At 41.7% G+C, this 16,676-nt stretch overlaps 1 protein-coding gene across 4 annotated transcripts in view; it reads left to right on the plus strand.

The window, feature by feature from the left end:
- The window catches only part of Rassf6 (Ras association domain family member 6), a 38,640-nt gene that overhangs the window by 17,014 nt on the left and 4,950 nt on the right, over nt 1–16,676 (plus strand). For all 4 annotated transcript variants that reach the window (XM_087908877.1, XM_087908879.1, XM_087908876.1 and 1 more), the window contains exons 3-8: nt 4,825–4,903; nt 6,365–6,507; nt 12,696–12,793; nt 13,707–13,888; nt 15,882–15,983; nt 16,264–16,315. In XM_087908877.1, the coding sequence (XP_087765003.1) occupies nt 4,825–4,903; nt 6,365–6,507; nt 12,696–12,793; nt 13,707–13,888; nt 15,882–15,983; nt 16,264–16,315 (656 nt within the window). The remainder of the gene's footprint in view (nt 1–4,824; nt 4,904–6,364; nt 6,508–12,695; nt 12,794–13,706; nt 13,889–15,881; nt 15,984–16,263; nt 16,316–16,676) is intronic.

Here is a 16,676-nt window from a genome sequence, read left to right on the forward strand (position 1 = left end):
AGTAAAAATACCTTCCCCTTCATATAATGTGTGAAGATGTTCTTAAAAACCCGTGTTATGTACTGTGATTTAATATTTTATTTTCCAAAAATCCCACAAATTTTTCCCAGAAAGGCAAGATTTGATGATTCATTCAAATGTGTTTTAATCTTATTTCTGTTTTTTTGCTGTCTCTGTGTCTTCTAGACATCCCAAGTTCATGAGAAAGGACCAGATGGGTAGCCCCTTTCTGCATTACCATTTGAGAGCTTTGTTTGAGGGCTTGTGCTGGCCAACTTGTCTGTGTTGGGAAGGGACATATATATTTGGGAGCTGAGGGAGAAAGAGGCACAATTTGTTTTTATTTTTATTTATTTATTTATTTATTTATTCAGTAAGAATGGGTCCACTTAAGAGGGTTCTTAAAATTCTGCTAAAATTACCACTACCAAGGCACAGTGTATATTTAATCTGTTTTCCTTTTAATGACAAAACAAATAAACAACCTCAGTTAGACTTTTCATCTAGCTTTAAATCCTAAAGTAAGTTTAGACGCCTAGACTCTAGATCATTCCATATACATGGGGCATTCAGTTGTCTTCTCATTGGATATCAGACTTGTTCTTGAACCTCTTCTGATGTGGGATGTCCTTCTGTATATGTGTTGCTTTTATTGGATAATATATAAAGCTGTTTTGGACAATGGCTTAGCAGAGTAAAGCCAGTCAGGAAATCCAAACAGAGATGTATAGAGAGAGTAGGTGAAGTCAGAGAGACTCCATGAAGCTGACAGAGGAGACAGACGCTGGACCCTTAACAGTAAGCCACAGCCTCGTGCCAATCCACAGATGAATAGAAATGACTTAATTTAAGACGTAAGAATTAGTTAGTGAAAAGCCTGAGCTAATTGGCCGAACAGTGTTGCAATTAACATAGTTTCTGTGTTGGGGTCTGGATGGCCGGGAAACGAACAAGCAGTCTCCGTTTCTTGCTTCCTCAGTGTTATGATGGTCTCTCAAGCTCTCTTGCCGCCTCCATATTGTCTTACACTTATGTCTTCAGCTCCCTACCTGCTGGCTTCAGTGCTGGGCTGTCTTCCTAGAGCTTCGCTAGCTTCCCATTTCCCAGAGGAGAATTTGTTTCTTAGAGTGCTCCCTCTTACAGATTCCCGGTTCATGCTCAGCTCTGAGCGGTTCTCACAGACTGCAGAAATGCTGATTTGTTCTTATTAGTGTTTGCCTGACCTGGTAAGCTCTTCCAGTTTAGTTATTGCCCACACAGGTTCACCACAGAGACCATCTTGTGCTCACCTTCTATGTGTGACTGAGGTTTCTCTACTGTGCTCGCACAGTGATGCTGATGGAGTGAGTGAACGGCCCTAAGTTCAGCCTTCCTGTTAGCATGCTGAATTTTAATTAGTAGACACAGAGAAGCAATGGGTGTAACTCTTTATCTCTTTATGCCCCTCGTTTCAACTCATCAGCCTCATGCATCACAGGCTCACCTTTCTTCCCAGTGTCATGTACTACCATTCATTCCTTCATTGGGTTCATATCTAATCATCTTCTAAAATCCCCTTTCTGATAAGATGCATATGGTTTTAAAAAAAAAACTTGTAGAATACATTCACCATCACTATGGTTTTTCACATAACTTCTATATTTATGATTCCTGATTTTAACTTTTACTACTAGCTTTGCAAAATTAATTTAAACGCTTTAGTTTCCTGAGTTAAAGTCATCTGTGCTTCCAAATCCTTCAACGCTTTCTTAATACTCAATCAAAAAGATCCTGCTTGTGGAGGTAAATGTGGAAAACTCTGTGGTCTCTTGTTAGCCCGTGTTGCACAGTGGAGTGTGGGTTGGCAGGGTTCTTCTGCCAAGAGCAAATTATAACGCTTTTCAGCGTGTGTGGATGGTACGGTTGCCGTCGGAGACTTTGCGCTGCACTTAGTGTTCAGAAGCAGCCACAGACAGTAAGCAAATGCGTTAGTGCAGCTAGATGCCATTGTAAATCCACTTACTAAAGCAAGCATCCCAGGGCCAGGGGTTGTCAGCGCCCCAAGTCGTTTGGAGATGTGTTTTGGTGTGAGAGGATTTAGAGTCTATTCAGAAACTGAACGTTTCCATTGCCTGGTCCCGAGTGATGCTCCAAAGGCTCGTGCCGTGCTACATACTGGGGTTTGGCCAGAAGCAGAAGCTAAGGAGGTGAGACTATAAAGCTTCGTGCACTTCCATAATGGTGCTCTGAGCTCAGCGCATCAGGACTTGCATCCCTAGTGAACTGCCGCTTCTCTGTGCTGCTCTGGCATAAAGAATGGGAGCCCATAACGAGCTCTTGGGATCTTCAGGGGGAGGACAATGTTAAGGTAATATCTCACAGTCATGACTCCCAGGGACAAAATCAGTGTAGCCAGAGAAATGGAGAGCAGAAATATTTGTTAATATTAAATTTCTAAGCTGTTTGGGAAAGGGAATGGTGGCCTGGAGGCCTTCACTGGGATTTCCTTCGGTGCCCATTGTGTAGACTGTGTGGACCCCCGGAGATGTCACATTAGGAATTGCAAGTGAGGAAAAGTCAGCACAAAGGGCATGGTTACATGACTCCAATGTGTAGAAATAATGTGCATAAAGCCTGCTCAGGGTTCAGTGAGTGCTGTTGAACATCAGCTTACGATGAACAAGTTTCTATCCCAACCATCAGGAAAATTCAGTAAGCCAAACCGAGCTGACTGCTTTCACAGAGCCTGTACGCTTATGTGAATGGCAACGGTATTTGAGGATCAAGGAAATATGGACAATGAAATATTTTAAATTAAATGATATAGAACAGTTTTTGATAAATAGATTTACTTTAAACAAACATTATCTCCTTTATCTTGCTACTGTTGGTTTTCTTAAGAAGAGAAGATTCTGATAATTTTACTGAACCAAAATTTATTTTATTATGGGTGCCTACTCTGCACCAATACTTCCAGAGTGTCCTGGCTGGTTTTGTGTCAGCTCAACACAAGCTAGAGTCATCAGAGAGGAAGGAGCCTCAGTTGAAGAAATGTTTCCATAAGATCCAGCTTAAGGCATTTTCTCAATTAGTGATCGACGGGGAGGGCCAGCCTCTTGTGGTGGAGCCATCCCGGGGTTGCTGGTGGCCCTGGGCTCTATAAGAAAGCAGAGTGAGTGAGCTATAAGAAGTAAGCAGCACCCCTCCGTGGCCTCTGCACCTGCCTCCAGGACTCTGCCCTGCTTGAGTTCCTGTCCTGACTTCCTTAGAGAAGAACAGCAATGTGGAAGTATAAGCCAAACAACTCCTTTTCTCCGCAACTTGCTTTTTGGTCATGGTGTTTTGTCAAAGCGATAGAAACCCCGACTGAGACACAGGGATACAGAAAATCTGAACAAAACTTCTAACCGTCCCCTCCCTCAAGGAGCTTCATTCTGGTGGAAAAGACAGAGCACACAATTGAAAAGTCAAATTTATAGCAGGACATTATGGCTCATGCCCTTAATCCCAGCGCTCTAGAAGCAGAAGCAGGTGGCTTCTGGTCTACAAACCGAATTAGAGACCTTGTTCCAGAAAAACAAAGAAAGAGGAGAAAGGGAGGGAGGGAGGACAGGAGTAAAATCAGCAAATCAAATTCATAGAGCATTAGAGGATACCTCAGAGGTGGACGTGAAGGAAGAATGCTAGATATGAAATGTTGGGAGAGGCGAAGATTTAGAATGGGTGGTCAAGAAAGCTTCCTTACATAGGTGGCTTTTTAAAAAATGGGTGGAAGATTTTGCTTTTATTTTATGTGTATGTGTGTTTTTCGTGCGTGTATGTCTGTGCACCAGGTGCATGAATTGTCTGTGGAAGCTGCGGAAGAGGGTATTGGGTCCTCTGGATCTGGTGTAATGAACAGTTGTTAGCCAACATGTCAGTGCTGAGAAAGAACCGAGGTCCTCTGGAGAGCAGGCAGTGCTCTTGACCACTGAGCCCTCTCTCCAGTCCACACAGGTGGCTTTTGATGAAATGTTTGAAGAAGATGAACGATTGAGCTAGCGGTGTGATGGGGGCAGAGGGCATTCTAGTGGAGCAATCAGCAAGTTCAAAGCCTTAAGACCCAGAATATTCAAGAGACATCCAGAAAGTGTGGGGAAGAGCGATTGGGAAGGAGATAGATGAGCTAACAGAAGACTAAGCCAAACCTAGTCTCTCAAGTCACCATGACAATGGGATGTTGAATCCTATTCTGAGAAGACATTGAGGAATTTTGAGCAAAGGAGAAAGATGGCAAGTTATTGGTCAATTATTTTAATGGTTCATATTAAAATAATTCCTGCTGTCAAGAATGCACAGTAGACATAGGAAGCCTTGTAGGAGGCCATTTCTGTATTCTAGATGAGGTGGTAAGCCTCTCCAGATGTACAGACTGCCCTCTGGAAGGGCAGAGACATGGCAGGAACCAGTGTCCCCACAGCGTCTACCTGTCATCTGAGTGAGCTTCCTCTAGAGCAGTGAACATTAGTTAAGCCACTGATACAAGCAGAACTGTAAACGTGTTCACATCGTGGCTGTGTCCTTTGACCGAGCTCTCCAGCCACACACATGTTTTTCGTTGCCCTCTGGCATCCCCTGCCACATACATTTTATTTGTGAGTTAGCATATCAAAATGTCTTCATGTTCTAAGAGTGCTTCTCATTCCCTTGGCGTACCTTAAATTAAAATGGCAGAATGATATCAATTCCTCAGAAGTGTTTTTCTCATCTCACATTTTTATGAAGTAAAAGTACTATTATTGTGTTTTACAATCTAGGGCTTAAGGTTGATTGTAACTGAATTTATTTATTTATTTCTTTTCTTAGGGAGCAACTTAATTCTTTACTGGAGGCCTATAATGTTTTCTATGAAAACCAGAAAAATCTGCATATTTTGTATGGACAGGTAAGCCCACTAAAGAAATGCAACAGCTTGATTCACAGGAAACAGATTCTCTAAGCATGTAGCTGAATCAGAGTGAGCTGGAGTCTAGAACCTAGGGACACATGTGGTCTAAAGAAGCAGGTAAATCTCTAATTTATTCTGATTTTTCAAGTTTAGACTAATTTACAAAATAGTAGTTCTGACATGCCTGCAGGTTTCTGAGCATTTTTGGTGCAGGAAAGTATGCAAAAAACGGGCACACTTGCTTCCTGTTTTAAAATGGAGTATATCTCAATAATGGATAATGTTATGAAATAAGTCCACTATTTTCTGACATTCAAAGAATCATGTGTGGAGAAGTGTGCACTGTGACACCATTTGCCATGAGAGAATGTGATGGTACACTTGTATCCACCAATGTGCTGTTATTATAACAAGTCATGCTGGATCTGTAAGGTCGAGTTGGATTTGTTCATTAAAATGAATAAGTTCAGTTCCAGCCAATGTATACTATCTCATAATGTCAACAGTTTTAAATGTTATTATTAAAATGTTAGAGAAATAGTTCAGCAATTTAAATTGCCTAGAAGTTGGCTTTTCACAATAACCAATGACTTTTATAACTTTCTAGTTTTTATACTCTCAATGTTTCTATAACAATAATATATCGCTTAATAAAAAGATAGCTAAACATAGAAGAAAAGATGAGTTTGAAAATAAATTGTATGAGAATTGCTTTGTTTTTCACATTTCTTTAGGTATTTGCAAAATAAATCATATCCATTTGCTAATTTTTCTTCACTTACACATTTACTTTTGTTACATATACTATTTCCATTTGAAACAGTACTTCAGAAATTATGATTTTTTCACAAATACGTTCTTAATTGTGTGTGTGTGTGTATTGCATGCACATGAGTATGCAAGTATGTAAGCATATGTACCATGTTCACACATGAGGAGGTCAGAGCATGATGTCTCTGGCTCCCCTCTTGGTTGCTGATTTTAAAGGTGTTTGCCACCACCTTCCCCTGGTAAGCAGTCTTTCTTTTGTTCTGCATAATTTTGTGACTTAAATTATTTCTGCTAATTCAAACAACTAAGGCTCTTAGTAACTCTTCTGATTTCTAATTCAGTATAGTTTTTAAATCTGCTATACCTTTTAAATTAAATGGAACTAAAGCAATATAATGCCACTTAATCCAAGGGCCAGAGATCAGAAAGCCTTTAATGCTCTGTGCCCTTTGGTGGACGTGCCAGAGACACTGGCTTATTTTGCCAGGTATACTGTTTTAAAAATAAATGGCTATTTCCAAATTAGAATTGTGATACAGATAGGCTGAGAAGTCAAATAATCCATCCTGGGGGATTTTAAACCTAAAAATACCTCCTACAGACTTGCTTTCTACATCTTCAGTTAAAGCATTTAATTTTCTATAAATGATGCAAAGACAATGACTGTGGATAATGCTTCTTCCTTAGACTGAAGACGGACAACTGGTTGTTGAAGGGATGCTGGACATTTTCTGGGGAGTGAAACGACCCATACAGCTGAAAATACAAGATGAGAAGCAAATCTCTTCTTTTGATCTGTTGAAGTCAACAGAAACATTTTCCAGCAAAGGGTAAGCTGTCCTCCCTTGTAATTCCTTAGAGGGCCTCGCTGTCTGCCTCGTGGTCTGTGCTCTTAGCGTAGGTTCCTTATAGTTGTGCATGAATGCTTATAGACAGTCTCATACATTGCCATTAACTAGATATTTGGAGACTGTGTCTCTGAGGTTAGGTGAATTTATGCACGATCCCTAGTTAACCGCCTGGCAGCACCAAAGGAGCTGTCCCTCGGGCTACAGAGCCTAGGCTCATGGGCACTTCTGCCCCAGTGCTTCTCCCAGAAGACTGCATCTGCTCACTGGAAGAAACAAGATAGAAAGGTAAGATTTGAATAGTCACGACCTGACCATCAAAAACAGGGAAGAAAGCTTAAATTTGTCCACTCCTGAGAACAAAGCATTCTTTTTGTTTTCTCGAGAGGAGACTGGATTCTGCTCATGTTCAGAACAAGCAGAGCTGTTTAGCTGGGCACAGCAAAGTGCGTTTGAAGTGCATTGCATAAACAGTTCCCTGGTGGGTGGATGCAACTATACCTCGGATGTCTGACTTGGGTGGCGTTCTGTCATTATCCTTTCTAATTCTTCTTGAAAATTAATATTTATTCTAGTTATCATAAAATGACTTGGCTTCCTTTCTTCTTTGTCTTTCATTCCCACCTCCCCTCCCTCCTGAAACACTGGGACCACTACAATTCTCTTCATACCTCCTGTCCTCCCACCCATTACTGGAGGAGTTAGGGTTCTACCAGAGGAGAAAATGGAGAGACAGCTACCAAAATGGTCCATTTGCGTGGTCTGATCTTTGGCAGCACTTAAGGAACATTAGGTACCACTTTGGAGGATGTACCCATGGCCCACCATGATTTTACCTCTCCAACACTTCTTGAACCTCATTCTTGAACAAGGCTCAGCATGTTGCAATACCCTAAACACATAGTGTAGTTTCTTATTTTCCTCACTCTGCCTGCCCGGAAGCCAGCCTGCTCATCGATAGCCAGTTACCTGACTCACCCCCTCAAAGCCTTTTCCTGATCCCTCAGTCCCTACTGAGCACACTGACAGGTTTTCTTTGGCACCTCCAGGGCATGCAGTCCGTTGGACTTCACACATCTTGTCCTTCACCTCCTGTGTGAGTTTCTAGGAATGCATCTTGAACTGTGTTTGCATCCCAGTGCCCAGCACCAAGAGGAAGAAAGGAGGGAAGAAAAGAGAGAGGAGTGAGAGGGGGGTAGAGGGGCAGGAGAAGGAGGGATATGGAAATATGATAGATGGAGAAAGGAAGCGTGGGTGAGGGGGAATAAGATCAAATGAATCGAATAAATTGTCACCCCATCTGCCTCCCCTCGCCCCCTCGCCGCTCTCCCATCCACACAAAGGGCTGCGGGTGGGCACAGGACATGGTGCTTGTGAGCACAAATGGAACCACAGCCTCAGGCAGCGAATGCCGACCAGCATCCCAGAGATACAAGATGACTGACAAGGCCGACCACTCAAATGACTGGAAGCAGCATTTAAAGCGATCAAGCCTTGCTTTTTTTTTTTTTTAAACTATTCATGATAAAAACCCACAAAATTAGCGATCATATGTTACACTTTCTAAGAACTCATGGCAAAGTTCTCTAGGAAGCCAACACCTTGTGCTGTATTTTCATCCCTTTTGGTTCATTAAAACTGCCTAAGATTGAGACATTAGAGTGATATGTCAAGGAGGTAGAAGGCACTTCTACTGGCATGCGAAACTATTATTTTAATAGCTATTCAAAGATGCCTTTTAATTTCTCAAATATAAAATACTAGTTTTGAATTAAAAATACTGGAATTGGGGGTGAGCTTAGGAGTTGGGGTGACAGGGTGGTTAGGATGGTGCTCTTTTATATGCTGCAGTGGACTGTGAAGTGTCCCCTTCACGCTGCGTCTTCTGCGGAGCCCGTTTTCCCTGAGAACATTGCTGGTACGTTAGGAGCCCTTTTCTCCATAGCCAAAAATGGCAGAAGTTGCATAAAGGAGGGGAGGGTTATTTGGGCTTACAGTTACTGATGTGTGAACCATCCTGGTAGGGAAGGCATGGCAGCTGAAGGGACTCCTTCCTTAGCAGTTGGAACTTGGGCCACAGTTGATTCATATCTCAGCAAAGCAGGTGGTAGGGAGCTCTGATCAAGTTGTCTTTAAGGTCTATCTCCCAGGAAGACACTTCTGGAAGCTAGGTCACAACCTCAATGACTTCACAACCTCCCCAGACAATACTACCAGATGAGGTGCAAGTGTTCAAACACTTGAGTCTACAGAGTGAGTACGTTTCCCGTTCAAGTCTTAACAGCCTGGAAGCAAGACATTGTTTCTCATTATTTAAAATTGAGGAAGGACAGCTGAACAACTGTGAAAGCCTGTGATTCACCGTAGTAACCAGACATGTACTATAATACTGTGGGTCCTGACTTGTCCTTTACCATAGAAACAAGACTTTCTAGAACATTGTAAGAAGGCTTGTGTGGTGAACCATATTTTTCTAGTGAGTAAGAATTAGCAGGAAGAGATCCCACCCCTTATGTATACAATGCAGACTGTCTCTGTCTCTCTGTCTCTCTCAGTCTCTTTCTTCACACACACACACACACACACACACACACACATGAACATGATGGCATTCTTTGGTTGCAATTGATTAGTCAAGAGAGCCTGGTGCAATCAGCTGAGCATTCAGGCAGGAAGGCTCAGGAAGATGGAACACCTCTGCCCAGTCTCTGATTCTGATGATACACAGACACCCTCGTTACTGTTCCCTGGCTTCAGTTCATCTCAGGTCCCCTCCCTTGGTCACCTCCTTTCAGGTGACTCATTTAATTATGTGCTTCAATTAAATTGTGCAAAGAATCTGACTGTTTCCTTATTCCAAACCTCTCATTTTTCTTTTCCCATACTGTTGTGTCTATGGACAGAACTTAATCCCACTGCTCAGGTTTGCTGTTCCCCGTGGGTTAGTGGACAGTGAAGGACATGGACAATGTGTGCTCAGCTGCAAGGACTCCAATTGGGTATCTGTCCATAGCCACTCTTGCCATGTTGGCTTGTTTTAATCATACAAGAAATGAGTCACACTGAGAAAGTACAAGCCAAATAGGAATGGTGGAGGCTTAAAAATAAATCAATTTGAGCTCTGACCACTGTGCGTATGGAAATGACTTTATAGGAAGACTTTGATCTCTCATATCTCAATCAAATGTTTCTTTACAGAAAGAAACTATGTGTTTAAAATGAAACAGAGAAGAGGTGGCTCTTTGGGGTTACTTTTGCTTTTGCTGGTTTTCGCTTCTATTTTAATTCTTTCTAAAGTCAGTATTGGCATATTTTAGACAAGTCATGGCAGAAGGAAATAAAGAGCAAGTTGTGAACAGGTGCATATTTGATTTGCATCAATAATGGTTTTTTCTTATGCTATAGATAGGGAAGTGGCTGCATTCTATTTGCCTACCAAATTTCTACCTCCACTTTATTTTGCAAAACATTACAACCCCTCTCCAGTGTTTAGATTTGCCCCTGGTACACTTCCTGGTGTTGGGTCAGAGCAACACAAACTGTTCCATGTTTGGACATGTTCAGCTGCTTGATGTTAAAGTTCTAACCGGTTCTTGCTTGAAGAGTGTGGACGACTGCCCATATGTTTGGTCATATGCACAGCACATGGAATTCTTGAATTACACAGCCCCCAACTGTGAGATAGGAGCTTTTGACTTGGGCAATGAGTGGCATGAAGAAAAGAGGCAAAATGAATACATTGAGCTGGTTTTCAGTCCCTGTATTGACGTGGCACCCCTATTACTGCAAAATTTAAGGACTGACTCCCATGCGAGGCCCCACCCCTCTGAGGAGTGTTTGGGAGGTGGGGTGAGAGGAAGGAGGGGGAGCTGGAGGAGGGGACAAAGAAGGAACTGGGATTGGTATGTAAAATTAAAAAAAAGATTGCTTAAAAAGAATAAAATAAAATAGAAACAAGCTGAGAAAACTAAAGGGGTGACTCACATTTTCCAAAGTCACTGACCAGCTATGGGAGTTATAAGTGGTCATTATTTGTAGAACTTCTGGTTCCCCTGTTGGAAACAGCACCTGGTCGCTTTCCCTTTTCGTTTTAACTTCTCATCGGTATCCAGTTCCCATTGCCACCCCTCTTAAACAATGTTCAAGCATGACTTCTTTAGACTGCTAATAAGCTGTATGTTGGTGATGTTTAATTTTATGTGCCATATGAATAGAGTGTGGGTGGACACCCGGACTGCTAATGTAAATAATTCCTCCTCTTTGTGACATATATTTTGACTGACAATATTTCCACATAGTAGAGTTTGCTCAAAATTTTATTGACAAATACATTATGATCACATTATCTACTTCTTATGGGCGTTGTAAATTGAATATGAGTTATAAAGATTTCAAGAGAATTCCAAGGTCAAGAGGAAAGCGATAGCTTTGCTTTGCCAGTGCTGTCTATGTTTATAAGAACTTTTCCGTCGGTGTGTTGACTATTTTCCCATTGCTGTGATAACGTGTCATGACCTAAAGCAAGTTAAAGAAGAAAAAGCTCGTTTGGGCTTTTGTTTCCAGAAGGATAGGGCCCATCATGGCAAGGAAGGTATAACATGACTACGGGAACAGAAAGCTGACTGATCACATTGTCGTGTACACATAGGTAGCAGAGAGGGGGGAGGAGGGAGGAAGAAAGGGAGAGAGGGAGGGAGGAAGGGAGGGAGGGCACACAAAGCAGCATAAGGCTACAAATCCTCAAATCTTACTCAGTGATCGTCTTCCTCCAGCAAGACTCAACTTCCTACACTTGCCCAAACTTCCCCAAACCAATAGCGGACCAGGTCTTCAAATACGTGATCATTCAAACCGCCAGTCAGGGACATTTGGGTAGAGTTAAGGTCACAGACACCCCAGGTGGAAATACTTGGGGTTCATACTATAAAAGATTTTATGGACAATAATGCAGGACAAAAAAATATTCCTGCAAATAATAGTGTCCATTTGCCTTGAGAGGTCCCGAAATGCACTGGACCCCAAATTGTGCTGGATCCACATGATCCACTGGATCCATCATGAAATAAATTCAGACAGTGGTGACTGCAGTGAAGATGGTGGTGGTGATGATGATGATGATGGTGGTAATGATGGTGGTGGTGGTGGTGATGATGGTGACTGCAGTGAAGATGGTGATGATGATGGTGGTGGTGGTGGTGACAGTGATGAAGATAGTGAATGGTGGTGATGATAATGGTGATGATGATGAAGATGATGATGGTGGTGGTGGTGGTGATGATGGTGATGATGATGATGAAGATGGTAATGGTGGTAATGGTAGTGGTGATGGTAATGATGGTGGTGATGGTGGTGGTAACGATGGTGTCACTGAAGGTGAGATTATTCTGATAATATTTTTGATAGCTAGTGAGTGCTTAACTATGTGTAGGTATTGTTTCAAGGATATTGCATAAATTAACACATTAAAATCCTGCCAACAGTTCTATCCTACGTCGTACTGTTATTATCCCCATTTTATAAGTGAGGACACTGAGGCCAGAAAAGGATGCATAACTAACTTGTTTAAGGCCAGATAAATAAAATAAAAGGGAATGTTAGTCTGATGTAAAATAAACAGTTTATATTCTGGAACTAGAATGTTTTGAAGTTTGCTAACATCCTACACGAGATAATAATTTTCTAATAAAGAATTTTTTCATACATTTCCATTTTGTAAATTGTATTTTTCAAAGCAGTTTAGGCCCAAAGATAAGCACCATATCTTATCATGTTAGAATCATTTTATGTATTTATTTTGATGCTATGGGTACTTGATTTATGAGTATTAATGACATTTTTTCCTAAACATAAACTTTCCTAAAACCTTATGATATCTGTGTATCAGTGGCTCACATTGGTTTCCACCAAGCCTGTCTGAGCATACCTTTTACAGAATCTACATAAATTTTGCATTTCAGTATATCAGTGAATTATTTTGCTCCAAAAATATATGAGTGTGTTTAAAACATGCTTATCACTATGGTAGGAATGTAATCTTTGTAACATGATAAAGTTGTTTTAGATTTGGATAACACACCTACCTACAGAGGCCCACAGCTGTAGTATCAACATCGTAAATCTGAGACCATCACATGGAGTTAGTCTCAGTGACAGGACCTGTTACTTTGCAGGAGGATGACACGCTGGGGAGAGTTTGATGACCTTTATCGTATCAGTGAGCTGGACGGGAGCCAAGACTTGCTGTCTGAAGGAAGGCATTCCCCAGAAGGTCAGTACCAAAGTGTTAGCAATATGGTATATTTTTTAACAACATAAAACATGACTCCCAAATGTTTAGTTCATACACAGGGCTACCTTACGAACTCATATATATGCACTTCTTAAGCATTCCCAAGGGCCTTGCAACTTGCGTCACTGCGCTGCTCGTGTGGTCACTGAGTTGCTCAGGTGGTAACTTACGTCACTGCGCTGCTCGTGTGGTCACTGAGTTGCTCAGGTGGTAACTTACGTCACCGCGCTGCTCGTGTGGTCACTGAGTTGCTCAGGAGGTAACTTACGTCACCGCGGTGCTCGTGTGGCACATCACCAGCAGCCACTAGCCCAAAGCATATTGCTGCATATTTACTTTCAGGAAACTTCGGAAGAAATTCTCTTAAGTCTCAGTATTCCATGAGGATGGCTTCTCAAGGATGCTTCCATGACGCTAAAGGCTAAGGTTCCAAGATCTGTCTTCTTAGGAAAGATCTGATAAACTTGATGTCGGGACACAACATGCAGGCCTGGTCCATCACTTGGAAGTAGTATATTCATATAAATGCTCCTCAACTCACCATGTTTTTATCTTACCTGTCTGAGTCCAGACTGACAGGAAAACGGGTTTTTCCAGGTCTTCCATGCTAAAATGGTGCTAAATTTACACCCCCAATAAAAAGAGATTAGAGTGGAAACACCAATCATGTGACCACGTAAACCCTATGAGACACAACTCACTAGCAGCATTTGCTGCTTGACCAATCTCACGCAGCACCTAATAAGTCAGTATAAGCCAAGCAGTGAGCACAGTGCTCTCAAACACCCAGGAAATGGCAGTCCTCCTTGTTAGTAAAGGCAAAGCAGGGTCCCTACGATGGAAGACAATAGGCAGCTGAATGATATGGGCTTGTGATCTTTATTCTTCCCAGACTATTTATCTTATCACAGCACTCTGAAGCCATATGCAGAGGAAGAGCCGGATTCCCCACTGCTCTACAGGACCATGAGTGAAGCAGCTTTGGTGAGAAGAAGGACGAAGGCTCCCATGGCGTACAGAAAAGACAGACAGAGTCATAGAGCCTCTATCAACGGACACGTCTATAACCACGAGGTGAGTTACGGTCCCATTTATGCGGAATAACACTGACCATTGCACTAAAAAATACTACTTATTTTAACTTAGGATTTAAACCAATAACAAGAGCACTGTCAGCAGATGCCTAACGCTCACCAGTCTTTCCCTGTAGGAACTGTAAACTAAGTTTAAACACGACCTTCTTCTCTTCTTCATGTAGATGCTTTGAAGCACAGATTTAAGTTAGGTAGCCTGCATAGTACCTGCACAGATTCAAGGCCGCTGGGGTCCCAGTACTGAAAGTGGGAGAAGTACGGAGGGTCCCATGCCTAACCAAGAAGCTGTTTGCAACTGATACCAGCTGGCCAAGGGAAATCCATTTTCTCCGATGGAGTGTCACTGTGTCAACACACTCCAGGGCAGGCCCCATGCCCAGGAGTCGTCAGCCAACACAAAATGAACTCCATTTTTTTTTTTAATATGCATTAGTGTTTTGCCTACCTGTCTGTCTGTCTGTCTGATGTATGAGGGTGCCAGATCCCCTGGAACTGGAGTTCCAGACAGTTGTGAGCTGCTCTGTGGGTGCTGGGAATTGAACCCGGGTCCCCTGGAAGAGCAGCCAGTGCTCTTAACTGTGGAGCCATCTCTCCAGCCCCCCAGTTATTTTGAGGGGTGGGCTTTTTACTCTCTTTTGTTTTGTTTGGGCATTTTTTTTGTCTTATTGGGTTTTTGTTGTTGTTGTTGTTGTTGTTTTGACTTTTCATTTTTCCAGGTTTTTTTTTTTTCTGTTATTCGAGAGAGAATGAGAAAGAAAGGGCTTATACATAGAGTTGAGCAGCTAGGGAGGTGAGAAGATCTGGGAAGAATTGGGAGCGGGGAAAACATGATCAAAATATATTGTATGAAAAAAATTAAATAAAAATAAATAAATGAATTAAGTAGTCCCTGCTAGCCAGGTACTTGCTCTAAAACGCAGGGTGGCCTCTAACTTAGCCTCCTGCTCCTGCTCCTGCCTCCCAAGGCTAAGATTATAGACATATACACCTAACTTTGAACATATTTTAAATAAATTGTCTCATTAATCCCAAAACCTCTCCCATGAAGGCCAATATCATTATGTCTTTCTTATTTACATATAATCAACATTCGCAATCATCAAGCGATTTCTCTTGAGTCACATGCTTTCAGCAATAACTCTGAACTGGAACCCCTGTTTGCCTCCCTCCAAACCCCACACTATTAACCAATGTGACGGGTGACCCCCCACCCCCCCGCCGGTGCCGAACTGCCCTTTGAAACACAGAGATGACCTTCTTGAAGTGCGGGTACAAAACTTAACCAGGAAAACCAACAAACAACATCCGAATCATATAAAGGGTCCCACAAAGATGGGTTTAAAGACATTCAAACTGTCTATTCACTAAATCAAGTGTCACGTTTTTTGTCCTGTCCTAAAGATCTTGTACTTACATGCAAAGTGTTTGTACAAGTGTAGCTATAGTTTAGATAAAATTTCCATTCTGATTTTTTTGCTAAGATGTGTAAGATTCATACATGCTTTTCTGTAATGCTTGTAAGACATTTCACCTATATCATTAGTTTCCCAGAATTCAAAGATTTTTTATGCCATGGATTTTTAACAGTCACTTGTGTCTTCATTCATTTGACAAACACTTAAAAGTCCTCTGCAAGAGTAGCAAGTACTCTCACCAGTGACCCGTCATCTCTCAGCCCCCAAACATAGGACATTTATATCATATAGCTTAAAATTAATTTTTATTGCTTTTACAAGAATTAAGTCAATTAATAATACTTATGAAGGGCTTAGAATAGTTTTATACAATGTTTAGTATTATCATTGGTGCAATAATTATTATTAAATCTGTGTTTATTTGAGAACTCTGTGACATCATCAGGAGTGATAGCATCACTTCTCAGGATTCCGTAATCCATTTCAGGTTCAGGAAACTGCCCGCTGTTGTTTGGTAGAGTCATGACGAATCCTGTGGTTTTGTTGTTACTCCTTTAGACATCCATTTTCACCCCAACCTTCGGATCAGAAACCAAGGTCAGAACAAACAGCACCATGAGAACTGAAGAAGTAATAAAGCAACTTCTCCAAAAGTTTAAGGTAATCCTTGTCACTAACCTGAGCTGTCCCTTGCATGCATGTAAGCCAATGGAGTCACATAAATGCCCTCTTCTGAAAAAAAAAAAAAAGCCATGAGCTATGAACCTGCATCATCTGTTCAATTCTGGTGGCTGTTTTCCTCAGAGCAGCAAAGCCTGGGAATACGCATGATCCCTGCAGGAGCCTAAGAGGACATGTCTGACAGGGAAGGGGCAGGAGGAACACTGCGGGCTCTAACATCATCTGAAACAGTTCATTTATTCATTTTTTCCATTGACAGATTGAGAATAGCCCTCGGGATTTTGCTCTTTACATTATTTTTGGAACAGGAGGTAAGAAAATTTAGTCCCTGTTTGTACCTGGCTCCAGCTCATTCGTTTTCAGTTCATAAAGAAGACAGACAGAAGAGTGCTTGATTCTGTGAAAGAAAAAAAGAAAGAAAGAAAGAAATGAAGAAAGAAAGGAAGGAAGGAAGGAAGGAGGGGGAAGGGAGGGAGGGAAGGAAGAAAGAAAGAAACAAGGGAGGGAGGGAGGGAAGGAAGGAAGAAAAAGGAAGAAAGAAAGAAAGAAAGAAAGAAAGAAAGAAAGAAAGAAAGAAAGAAAGAAAGAGAGAAAGAAAGACACAGAATACAGAAAAAAAGAGAGGCAGGAAAGGGTTCAAGGGTTCATTATAATTGTTGTTAATTCCAGAGT

The sequence above is a fragment of the Myodes glareolus genome, chromosome 8 (genome assembly GCF_982192425.1).
Source record: "Myodes glareolus chromosome 8, mMyoGla1.1, whole genome shotgun sequence".
Taxonomy (NCBI): domain Eukaryota; kingdom Metazoa; phylum Chordata; class Mammalia; order Rodentia; family Cricetidae; genus Myodes; species Myodes glareolus.